This window comes from Macaca mulatta, chromosome 5 (assembly GCF_049350105.2).
Source record: "Macaca mulatta isolate MMU2019108-1 chromosome 5, T2T-MMU8v2.0, whole genome shotgun sequence".
NCBI classification, from domain to species: Eukaryota; Metazoa; Chordata; class Mammalia; order Primates; family Cercopithecidae; genus Macaca; species Macaca mulatta.
Genome location: NC_133410.1, coordinates 156,100,948 through 156,114,234, shown reverse-complemented (window position 1 = coordinate 156,114,234; position 13,287 = coordinate 156,100,948). Strand labels below are relative to the sequence as shown.

At 39.7% G+C, this 13,287-nt stretch overlaps 1 protein-coding gene across 1 annotated transcript in view; it reads right to left on the bottom strand.

Annotated features, from left to right (window-relative positions):
* Positions 1 to 5,056: 5,056 nt before the first annotated feature.
* The window catches only part of EDNRA (endothelin receptor type A), a 63,642-nt gene continuing 55,411 nt past the window's right edge, over positions 5,057 to 13,287 (bottom strand). The window contains 3 exon segments of the mRNA NM_001261492.1: positions 5,057 to 7,424; positions 9,423 to 9,531; positions 9,957 to 10,090. Of these exon segments, the coding sequence (NP_001248421.1) occupies positions 7,284 to 7,424; positions 9,423 to 9,531; positions 9,957 to 10,090 (384 nt within the window). The 3' untranslated portion in view covers positions 5,057 to 7,283.

Below are 13,287 nucleotides of genomic sequence, written 5' to 3'. Positions count from 1 at the left end.
CTGAGCTGTCATCACACCACTGCACTCCAGCCTGGACAAAAGAGCGAGACACAAACAAAATCCCACAAAAAATTCCCAAAACATTGGAGCAGGAGATGAGTGAAGAGAGCTGGTAAAATGGATGCAAGGGGGTCTGGACTGGTCTTTGACAGTGTCTGCTTACGTGTCCCTAATGGTGTATGCTTCTGCATTGTGATGGTCCCAGTGTAAAGTGGGGCAATTGCATGGCATCTGGAGCTGCTGAACTCTTAAATGATGGATCAATCCAGGACTAGTGTGGCCATTCTGGAGACATCCTGGCTGTAATTGGTGATATTAACTATGCACAAACCTTATGATCCAGCAGCAGTCCTGCTTATATTTCCCAGAGAAATCATGCAAATCTCCCTGGAGACTTGACAATGATGTACAGCATAGTCTTGTTTAGGGTAGCAAAGGACTGGATAAGTAAGATATATATCCCCATATGTATCAGTCCATTTTCAAGCTGCTGATAAAAACATACCTGAGACTGGGCAATTTACAAAAGAAAGAGGTTTATTGGACTTACAGTTTTATGTGACTGGGAGGGCCTCACAATCATGGCAGAAGGTGAAAGGCATGTCTCACACGGCAGCAGACAAGAGAAGAGAGCTTGTGGAGGGAAACTCCCCTTTTAAAAACCATCAGATCTCATGAGACTTATTCACTGTCATGAGAATAGCATGGGAAAGACCTGCCCCCATGATTCAATCATCTCCCACTGGGTCTCTCCCACAACATGTGGGAATTATAGGAGCTACAAGATGAGATATGGGTGAGGACACAGAGCCAAACCATATCACCATATATAGAGTTTCCCTCCATATATACATGGATTGTTCATTAATTATTGTTCTGTAAGAGTTTTAAAGACATTATTGACATATTTGATATATTCTTTTTATAATTTGAAAGGGAAAATTATTTTTAAAAACTAATAACAATTGATGAATGAACTGAGCTAAATATGTCAAAAAGGAGCTGAAATAAGGAGTAGCAAGATATATAGACAATCTCCTTTCTTTTTTTTTTTTTTTTTTTTTGAGACAGTCTTGCTCTGTCACCCAGGATGGATGGAGTGCAGTGCAGTGATCTCGGCTCACTGCAATCTCCACCTCCTGGGTTCAACCAATTCTCCTCCCTCAGCCTCCTGAGTAACTGGGATTACAGGCACCTGCCACCATGCTTGGCTAACTTTTGTAATTTTAGTGGAGATGGGGTTTAGCCATGTTGGCCAGGCTGGTCTTGAACTCTTGACCTCAGGTGATCCACCCACCTTGGCTTCCCAAAATGTTGGGATTACAGGCATGAGCCACTGCGTCTGGCCAACTCTCCTTTCTTTGGGAAGTCACCCTTCTACCCCCAGCTCCAGGGGTTGGCCCTGCTTGCTAGATCTAAGTTGGTCAGCAGAATTCCATTTGTCCCAATGGAATTGTGACTAAGAGTGAGGGACAGCAATCCAGGCCTAACCCTATCAGGTTTCATAACACAGAGAAAAAGCTGGACCTGTGACATTAATTTTTCATTAGGCACAAATGTATTCCCTTTACCTGCTCACACTTAGATATTCTCATTTTAGGATATTTTAAAAGCACAAGCACTTAATTGAAGTTAACCCTAAAAGTCATACTCTGAGAGAAATAGAGAGCTATAGTTCATGGAGAAATGGCATTATTCTGAAAAAAGCATGCACAAATGGAGTGAGTAAGAGGCTGAGTGGGTTGGCTCACGCCTGTAATCCCAGCCCTTTGGGAGGCTGAGGCAGGTGGATTTCTTGAGCCCAGGAGTTTGAACCTCCCTGGGAAACATGGTGAAACCCCATCTCTACTAAAAATACAAAAAATAGCGAGGTATGGTGACATGTGTCTGTAGTGCCAGCTACTGGGGCAGCTGAGATGGGAGGATTGCTTGAGCCCAGGAGGTCGAGGCTGCAGTGAGCCGAGGTTGCACCACTCCACTCCAACCTGTGCAATAGAGTGAGATACTGTCTCAAAACAGAACAAAACAAACCACCCACCCCACAAAAAAAAAAAAAAAAAAAGGAGTGAGTCAGAGCTGTGCTCTGGAGGTGCCTTGGGCCTGTGATTTGGCTGACAATGTGGTAGTATGCAGACTGCGCAGGGTCATTACTCCCACCTGGGACAAATCTATCACACAACATCAAGTATACAATTGCATCCACCTTCATAGAATCAAATTCAAGTAAAAGATGACCAGTTCCATTTAGATAAACTAAATGGAAGATAAAAGTCCTGCGGTTTAGCACTAAAAGAGAAAAAATTGTGGAATTCTCTATATTCCTCTAGAAAGATTCCATGACTCTTCTGATTCTAACTAGGGTTGGCATTGCTGTTCCTAATTTATTACCACCCCCAAAGAAATACAGCTGATAGAATCTAGAATAATATTGATGCTAAAAGCTTCGGAAACTAGGAGATATAATGAGTTCTGGCTTCATCAAATCAAAAGTGAACTATTCTAGCATGCCTCATCGGGAAAGCCCAGTTTTGCAGTTACAATGTTATTTTCAATCATTGATTCTTTCTTGATTCTAGGAACCCAAGTCTGTCCCCTTTCAGTTTTAGAAACAAAAAAGTCGAAGTATATCTGTGCTGACCAAATATAGACACTGGTTTGTCTTTGTTATTATTTAGAGAAAACTATGGCAGAAACTTTTTCAAATGTAGGATTATTAAAAGACAAACAAACAAACAAACAAAAAAACCACTGAGTTTTCATTGTGAAGACCTCATTGGAATTTCAGAAACATTCAACTGCATGTGGTGAACTTGTGCTCTGATTTAACTTTGCTTTGAAGTATGGAGTAAAATCAATAAATACAGGGCTGTACTGTATTATTTTACAAATAAAGAAATAGAAGACTCAGAATCATGAGCTTGGAGTGGTTTGGGAAGGCTGGCAGTATGTTTCCTTCACTCTACACATAGAAGGTTTTCCATGTTATCTCATGGACTAGTAATACTCATAAGAACAACAATAGAGGTAATAGACTAGTCAAAGACTGACATTTGTCTCAGGTATTTCCTAATTATATCTAGGAATTGTGTTTCATTATTTCGATAATTTTAAATTACTTTTGAATGGAAAATAATATGTATTTACCGACTTTATAAAAACTCACAATGTAGAGACAATACTATATTGCTTATTCTTGTGCCTTTCTCCTAGAGGTGACATAACATTCATGCAAAGTAAAATGAGAGTCGTGGAAGCAAAGGCCCTCATACTTGTCTGCTGGTGTTCACCAACTGAAGTTAAAAGAATTTTGACTACTCTTTCCTTTGTGCCTTTACCAGCCCCTATGCTGACGTCTGTTGAGTCACCACAAAGCTCGTCACTGCATGTATTTATTTATTCATCTGATTTCCTGTTCCCAGCTATTAGCACAATGTAATATGATGGTTGTTCATGGTATCTGTGTTGAGTGAACAGATAAATCAAGAGGGGGATGGAGGGATGGATGAAATGATGCAGCACAGGAATTTTTAGGGCAGTGGGACTCTTCTGAATGATACTGTAATGGTGGATATGTGACATTATACATTTGCTCAAACCCATAGAATGTCGAGCACAGAGTGAACCTTAATGTAAACTATAATCTTTAGTTAATAATATTGCATTGGTTCATTTACTGTGACAAATATGCCACATTAATACAAGGTGTAAAAAATAGGGGGAAACTGCGTGGAGAAGGGGGAGAAAGGAGGGCATGTAGGAATTTTCTGTAATTTTGGATCCATTTTTCTGTAAACCTAGAACAGCTCTAAAAAACATAAAGTCTATTAAGTTAACAACAACAAAAGATGACTCAAGATAACTTACATGAGATGGTCTTACAATGTGTGTATTACAAGCAAAAGAAAACCAGATTTAACTACTGTAGGTGAAAAGGTAAATGTGTTGGTTTGTTTACTGAAGCCATGAGAAAGCATCAAGGAGAGCTAGAACTGGGGACTTTAATGCTCTTCTTCATCTTCATGACACTCTAGATTGACTTTCTTAATAATGCTCAACCACAGTGTCCAGCCACGCCCAGGCTCACAACCTCCCAGCCCTGCTTTAGTAGGAAAATAGCTCTTTCTGACTTAGTTCTTACTGAGAAACTCCCAGAGGATGCTGGTCAGCCTAGCCTAACCTAATCACTTCTGGGAGAGGAGAGACTGGCTCCAACTGGAATACAGCTGTTTACAAGGCTGGAAACGAGTAGGCATGTCAGGAGCCTATTGTGGTTATCCTGGCAAGAGAAGATGGTGCTCAGAGTAGGGAGGTAGAGGCAGAGACAGAGAAGTGGTCAGGTTCTGGATATATTCTGAAGACAGGGCTCTCAGGACTTATGGAGATGTTGGCTGTAAGGTGTGAGGAAAAGGAATGAGCAATGACTTCAAAGTTTTTATCCTGAACAACTCCTAAAAAATGTGACTGTCTATAACTGAGCAAAGGAATATTAGGCAGTGCAGGCTGGAAGATATCAGGAGCTTCATTTCGGATATATGGTGTACTAGCCATCCAACTGTGGATGTCAAATAAACAGTTGGATATATATGAATCTCTTCCTCCAGGTATCTACCTGACATATTGCTTATTGACTGTAATTGTTTATTACCTAGAATGCAAGCTCCTTGGGATCAGGGACTTTGCCTGTTTTGTTTACTATGTCCCCAATATCTGGAAGAATGCCTGGTGCATAGTAGAAGCCCAGTTAAACTTACTGGAAAGGTAAATGAAGGAATGAATGACTGAGTTAAATGCTCAGTACAACAAAATAGGTTCGTTGAGAATAGAGGTAGGAAGTACCTGATTGATAGTGAATTGCTTTCCAGGATATTACTAAGGAGAGGTTTGCAACAGGCATTATGTAACAAACATTTTCTATGGAAAACTATGTAAAAATGAAGAGACACTTGCAAGGTTTCTGTAAACTTTTATACTTATGGGCCACTGCCAACTCAGGGCCTTGGCTTCTGGCTCATTTCTACAAAGTTACTTGTTGAAAAGATGTCGTAAAGGTAGAAATTGGAAATAGTCCTACTAGTAAACCACAGTTACTTACCAGTCCATAAATAAAATGTACATCGAAGCCTTCAGAAATCTATGACTTTCTGAATTTATAAAATGCATTTTTTTTCATATGAAAGAAACAAAGCATCTTGAAAGAAAGATAATTGTCTAAACAAAATGGTGTGAACCTATGGCTTATATTATAGGCATATATCACTGCATATGATGTGCCAGTGGAATAATAGATTTGACTGCTAACACACAAAGGGGCAGTACTTCTCAGCTTTGCAATTCAAGCAACTGGAACCTGATGTTATTTTATCTATGCCTGTCCTAAAATATGGCCCAACAAATTATCTTACCTAATCTATTGTTAGCAATCTGTCTGGTGAAGTCTCAAAGAGACATCAGACAACCTGGCAATTTTATCACCACATTGAGTTGAGGATAAGAACAATATAATACTTCAAAGTGTAATGACTTTTGCTCCAGCACGGGAAACAATACGACCCCAAATACTGCTTTATCAAACCAACCAACCAAACAAAAACCTATATTGCTAGTCCACAGCTCATCTGCTTTCCCACTGCCTCTTCTATCCCATTTGTAATGGTAACATGGTTACAAGATTTATGAATGCAGAAGATTGTTACAGGTTAAAATGGACTGAGGCAGGTTGTCATGATGAACAGTCACCTAGATTTTACTCAGACTATGCACTTTGGCACAACTGCGGGGCACAATTATTAGATTAGATTAAATCCATACATACCATCACACACATACATATATCACACACACAATACATTCCACAGAGACAGTCTAGAAAAATGGGCTAAAAGAAATTTACAATTGTTTATATATATACACACACAGGAGTAAAAGATTTTCTGCTGTACTTCACAGTCTGTAAACATCTGGGAAAATGCCTGGCAAAAGTCACTGTGGGCCCTTTGAAATGGTGGCAGTGTGGGAGGGAGACATTGGGGTAGGGATTTAGGTTCATACTGAAAACCCCGAGAAGTGAAGAATCGTTAAGTTCTGGTGGCAGTTGGGGGTAATTATTTTTCACTGACACGATAAACTCATCTGGCCACTTCAAAATTATGTTTCCTGTATGGAAAAGGGAATGACCAAAAAAGGCTTACTGCCAGTTAACATTTTAAGAAAAATTAAGAGAATAGGAGGTGATATGTATATACATATATATGTCACTATTACAAATACCGGAATGAAAATTTCCAAATCATCTGAAAAATTCAATCTTTTCCTCCTAGGTGTGCTTTAGACTTCTATATACAGTGCACTGAAAGTCTCAGGTAGAGTTAATGACACACACATTAAAATTTTGGTACTTGACATTGATGTTTCATACAAAATTTACATGAAAAACAGATTGAACTTGTGAAAAAGAACTATCTGATTGAAGCATTACTTTTGAATTTAACATACAAAACATGCTCAAGATCTCTTGTAATCAAACACCATTTAAAAAAGAAAATACAGTTTAAAAAAAAATTCTTTGAGTAACATCTATTAAACTGCCAAATGTATCATCAGACTGTGCTTTAAGGGCCTGTAGTATTTGTTGTAGCTTTAGAATTTGTGTTTTAAAAAAATAAACAGTGACATAGAAAATACTAACCTAATTGCTCACCTGAATACTATTTTTGTCTTTTTTTTTTTGCAAACTATGTGTAAATAAGTTCAAATAGTCATGTTAGGCTATTATGCAGTTAAAAAATACTGGCACCAAATGACATTTCAAATAAAAGTAACTTGAGCCCATATTGTGTTTGGCTGAAGGACAAAAAATCAGTTAAAAAAAGTAGAAAATCTTGTCATAATCTCTAAAGTTTCATGGTGACCAGTTCCCACTGAACATTCACCAGAACTGCCATAAAAGCTACCCATGTACTTGAAAGCTCTATTTTCATGCAAAAGTAGTAAATATCCTTCTGGTTTCATTGAACAGTCTTCATTCTCTCCCAGCTCCCACCATTTTTTAGTGCTGAATACAACACGCGGAATATGTAAATCAGATTAATTAAAGAAGTACGATTGGTAGATGTCGTGGGTGGCTAAACCGGTCTACCCTTGCGGTTTTGGAAAGCATTTCTTCTTGGGTGTGGGAGTGAGTTAAGGAAGAAGGATCAGAGAAGAGATTTCCGGAGTCACAGTTGCCTTGTGATTTTTTTCTCCCAGAGGATTATGGGAGTACCCAGGAGTGCTTCGCAGGGTGGTCAGTTCATGCTGTCCTTGTGGCTGCTCCGGTCTGTGTTGTGGTTGTTTTGTTCGTGGTTCTTCCACTGGATGCTTGTTCCGTTCATGGGGACTGAGGTCATCAGACTTTTGGACTGGTAACAGCAGCAGCAGAGGCATGACTGGGGGAAGCAACAGACTCGAAGTAAGGCAAGCCTACCAGCCCATTCCCAGCCAAACACAGCGGCCTCGGGCCACGCTAAGGAGGGGCAAATGTCCATTCACATTCGAGGGACGTGAACCTTGACAGTAACCTGGAGTGGAGAGCCTGTTATCACCAGGCAGGAGTTATACTATCCATTCCGGTGCAGAGAAATAGAACCCTTGTTTCTCATTTTATTACCAAGTGCAAGAGAAAGGGAAGGCAGTGCTGGTGAGAGGGAGGGCTCTCCACAGCTTGAGGCAGGCATGGGTAGGGCTGGGTCGGCGGGGTGTCCTAGTATTTCTTCAGTGTGCACCACCTGTGTGGCTCTCTGCACCAGGTGCCTCATCAGATCCTCACAACAACCTTGGATGTTCCCCCATTTTATGCTATTCCCCCATTTTATGAATGAGGACAGTGAGGTCCAGAGAGGATAATGAGAGGCAGAAGTGGAATTAGAACCCAGGACTCTCTAGATTTGGGCTCTTTCTCTTGGGTATGCTGCCTTTTTAGGAAGATTCATCAAATAGTGGGATTCATTTCTGATAATTTTTACCTTGATTTTCCCTCCCCCAGTGAATATGTAAATTAATGAGTAAGTAATAATTAATTTCAGCTTACATAATGTACTAGTTTTAACCTGTAAGTTTAGTCAGTCCATTTTGGGCACAGTGTTTTGTGACGGGCAAACATTTCCAAGAAGACCTCAGAAATATGGCCCCAAGCTTCCATACCGAGTGTCATCTGTTTGTGTGATTCCTTGGTTAATATATGTCTGCTTTGTTTAGACTGTGAGTGCCATGCAGGCAGTTACTGTGTTTTTCCTCTCTACTCTGTCCCTAATAGTAATCAACTCATATTGAGCACTTATTATTTCGAGCATTTTACATATATTACCCTTCTTATGAGAGAGATACTGTGATTATCCAATTTTATAGGTGAGGAAACTGAAAAAGCAGGAGAGGCACTAACCAGACCTGGGGTAGACAGTTAGCAAGTGCAGGGCTGTGATGTCCATCGCGGCTCTTTGCTTCCAGAGCCTGCATTCTTGACCTCTACCCTACTCTGCCTCATATGTACTGTAAACTAAAGTTAAACAGCCTGGTCCAAGATAACAAAATCCAGTGAGGATTAAGCCTATGCTCAAATCATTTCAGGAACCAGAAAATGACACATCAATAAGACAGGCTTGGAGCTTCTGAAGGACTTGGGTGGCTGAGCTGGCTGGAGGTTTGAAAGCAGAAGGAAATTGATTTTGAATAAAATTATATTTGTTCAGATTCCCACAGCAATAAGCATTTACTTTCCTTGAAGAGTCTATTACTAAGTACACAATTAAATAGCATTTAGTGAGAGCTTTCTTCTTTTTTTTTTTTTTCTGAGACGGAGTCTTGCTCTGTCGCCCAGGCTGGAGTGCAGTGGCACGATCTCGGTTCACTGCAAGCTCTGCCTCCTGGGTTCATGCCATTCTCCTGCCTCAGCCCCCCGAGTAGCTGGGACTACAGGTGCCTGCCACCACGCCTGTCTAATTTTTGTATTTTTAGTAGAGGCAGGATTTCACCATGTTGGCCAGGATGGTCTAATCAGTGAGAGCTTTCTTAACAATAGAGTTTATATTTTGTCGAGACTTTGGTTCAAGTCTAAGACAATATAAGGTACTAATAGGTCTTATGTACTCTGTGTGGCCGGGAGCATACATTGAAACGTTACTCTCTAAAAGGAGGGTTCTAAATTGGCATGTGATTTAGTCCTTTTGATTTTAACCTCTTTGTCTGTGGTTGTCTAAATAGGAACTGCTTTTCTGTTATGCCGACAATCTGACTCTCTTTCTGGGTAATAAAACATGATTTTCACTTCACTGCTAAAAAGGAGTACAGCTGATCAAAGTGGATCAGTACAGTTGGAATTGGCTGTGTCTGTTGACTGTTTAATATACTCATTTTGTTGTCTTCAAAAAATACTTGAAAAATCATCTTACCTGGAAACAATTTTTAAATTTCTTGCTCACAAAATACAGAGCTATGGGGTTTATACATGAATTCATGGTTGCCAAGTTAATACCGATGTAATCCATGAGCAGCAAGAAACTACAGCAAAAGAAAATGGTGCAGAATAATTAGAAAATATTGTTTTAAAATCTGCTAACTAGCATTTATTCCTAGAATAAGCATTTTTCTTGCCCAGAAGCCATTTCTTGTGGGTGGCAGTTAGAATTTTGTAAAAAGTGCCTGTTTAAATGGCAGTTTCAGTTTTGCAGGACAGTTACAGATACATCACTACTTGGTTAGCTCAAACCCTTATGCACAGCCTCAGGAGGGGAGTGGCAAGATAACAGACGTGGCTTGCACAAATTTTGGGATCAGTTATAGGCTATGTCAGCTAAAGAAAAAAAATCAGCTTTGCACTTTTAATTTGCAGGGCTAATGGGCATGTAGAGTAGCTGGTTTTGTAAAAGTATTATAAATGAAAATCTGAGAAACTCCAATTTTCTAGCGAGTACATAGGCTCGTACCTAAGTAATTCACATCGGTTCTTGTCCATCTCATTATACACGGTTTTCTTCAATATACGGCTTAAATGAAGAGGGAACCAGCACAGAGCAAAAATTACGACCAAGCAGAAAACTGTTTTTGCCACTTCTCGACGCTAAAGGAAAGTGAGAAAAAAAAAAAAGGACAACAAATTTAGTGTTTTTATACTAGATGCAAGAACTACAGTACCAGGAAGTAGCAGACAACAGGAAAAGAATAATTCAAAGAAGAGCCAGGAGAACAGCCTGGCTTACAGTGCCTCTACCTCTTCAAGATTCTAAGGTCAGCGTTCTAACCAAGGAATTGCTAATGATGCTTCTGGGCAGCTTCCAGGAAGGATGGGGACCTCAGGTTGGTTATTAGGGCCAGGACAGAGGTTATATGCCAGGAGAGAGGTGGAAACCGGCTGGAGGGGAGCCAGCTGAGTCTGCGGCTGTGTGTGTGTAGGTGGCTGAGTCTGCCTGTGTGTGTGTGTAAGGGGGTGGGGTGTGACTGCATGGGGGAAAGGGTTAGCTAATGGCTCTTAATAACAGGTAACTAATTAGCATTAATGATGGCACGGCAGGCAAGGAGACTGAACATCACATGATCATGCATGGACAAATCAACAAAGACCTTGGGAAAACAAAATAGGAGTGGGGAGCAGAAAAGGAAAAGTCATAGCACTATGTTTTTTCCTTTTCCTGATCCTGAACACAGTTACTATTGGGACTTTTTGCTCTTTAAATTCTTTTCCTAATGACATGCAGTTTCTTAATGACATATAAAAATATTATATATTGTTTGCAAGCAGAAGGATGAGGGTAAAGGATTATCAGCAGTGAGGACTAGAAAATCTGGAACATGCTGACCTTGGACTGACTTCATGGAAGGTTTGCATGCCTTTGAGTCTGCTCAGGATCAGAAAAACTATAAATTAGGAATTATCTGCAACTATTCATTGGCGTGCATTATTTGAGTATTATATTTCATGCATTTGTGTTCCTGACTAGGAACACAAAATGCAATTTGTCTGTAACTGGGATCAGCTAATGTCCAAATAAAACTGATTAAAAACAGCGCCTGGAAGGGTAATGCTGGCTCAACCTGAAACATATAACATTAAGTCTGGGAAGCCTATAATAGACTCACATGATTGGCTGAGCCATTCAAAAATATTCTGGGGCAGTTTTGATAACTCGCTAATCTAGCTCAAAGAATTGGGAGTTCTTTAACCTCTCATAGTCATTGGGCTAGCTGGGATATGGCTTCGGAGTAATGATTGAGGGAAGAAATAAAATATTCAAATCTTCTGGAATGGGGGCTCTTTTTAAAGGGTCATTTTGTGTGTCCAGAAAGACGGTGTGCCCAGAAAAATAGAAAAGCAGTGTATTAGGGGAGAGGTTACCTTTCTTGAGTGCATATTCAAAGAGGATAACGCTTTTAAAAGGTAGTAGTATTAGTACACTGCCATGATAGTCTGATATTTGCTTAACCAATATCCAGTCTCCTGTCTTCCTTACCATCACTCAGGTCTTGATTTGTTAAGGCAGCTGGGGAACCTGGCCTAATTATCTACATGCCCACTTGGCACAGTTTTGACCCATTAGATGAAATAGAAACCAGTGCACGGGTTTCTGGAAAAGCTACCGAGAAATATAGGGACACTCCTTTGATGCACACCCACGATGTGTTGTTTTCTGTTCTTCCCCTCTTGCTGCTTGGAAATCAGATATAAAAGTAGAGCTGCTGCTACTGTCTTCTCAGACTGAAGGAAAGATCAGCAAAACAGTAGATACCTGGCTTCTAAGTTGGCTTGACCACTAAATCTTGATGTCTGAACTTTTTGCTATGGGAGAAAGATAAACTCCTTCTTGGTCAACTGTTATTTTGGGTTTTGTGTTCTCAGCATCTAAACACAACCCCTGATTGATAAAACTGTCATCATTACAATGAGGAGAAATTAGAGACAACCAAGTAAGAAGCAAAACTATGAGCCCCCCAGAGTATTAGTCAAGATGGCAAGGCTTTGTGCTCTATGCTGGTTCTCCCACAGTCCCATCTGCAGGACCTCCAGTTACTCTTGCTCTTCTGTTCTTAGGATTTGCTACAGCTTTGAGGGGCACCAAAAGGAACTTTAACTGCATGAGGGCAAAATCTTGGGTTCTAATCTCCATTCAGTTGAGCAAACCTCTTAATCACCTGTATAATAAAGAATATATATCCTACCAGTCTCACGGGGCGCTTGGAGGAATCAAATACGAAAAAGACATGGAAATGGACATGCACTTTAAAAACTTAAAAAATGCTATGTAAACATGAAACAGCATATGACAACTGTTCCTAAACCTTATTTAATTATTTCCACAGCAAATACCACTCATAGCTTAAACAGTCTCAATCATGGCACGAATGTAAAAATCTGTATTTTAAAACACTGTTTTTCACAAACCCATTCTAACTACCTCCATTCCAAGGATGAGAGGAAATAATTGTAAACATATTAAGCAACTGGAGTATTTGAAACTTTCATGCCTGAGCAAAGTCATACTAAGGTTTCTCAATGTAATCTTCCTGCTAAATGTCAATGAAAGATAATAGCTACCATTTGTATGGCATGTTAGATTTTATAAAGTACATGCACACACATTCATCCTTTTGATTCTCATAATACTATTGATTCAAATATTATGCTCAATTTACAGATGAAAAGCTGAAGCTCAGAAAAATCAGTATAGTAGTTGAAAAGAGTTGCTGATGAGGAACGATGCTTGCACATGGTAATTATATAGGACAGATTTACAGACTCCATCAACAACTTACATTAACTTTTGGTGTAGTTGACCATCATTATATACTTTTCTGTTGCAACAGAGAACTTACCTGAAGTCCTAGGTTTATTCTTAGAATTAATGTAAATTAACATATGTTTAATACCTAGTAGGAGCTGGGTACTGTTAGGTACCTTACATGTCTCAGGTAATCCCCATGATGTATTATTACATACATATTATGAGAAACTAGATGTTCAGAGAGATTAAGCAATTTGCCCAAGGTCAGAGAGCCAAGTATGAGTCTAGTTTTGCCCTTGAAAGCCCACAGCTTTATCTTATCTGTTCCAATTTCACCCAGGAGGGACCAACGTTAGCCTCCTGTTGATATGTTCAAATTCCTTCTAGAACTTTGGGTCTTCCAACATTTTACCTCTTCTAATGTACATGATCCTATTTCCTAGCATAAGTCTCACATTAGACATTGCTCTGGAGAGGTTCATCTCCTTTTTCCCATTCCCCAAATGCATGGTTCCTATTCCACATTCTAACTAGACTCCTG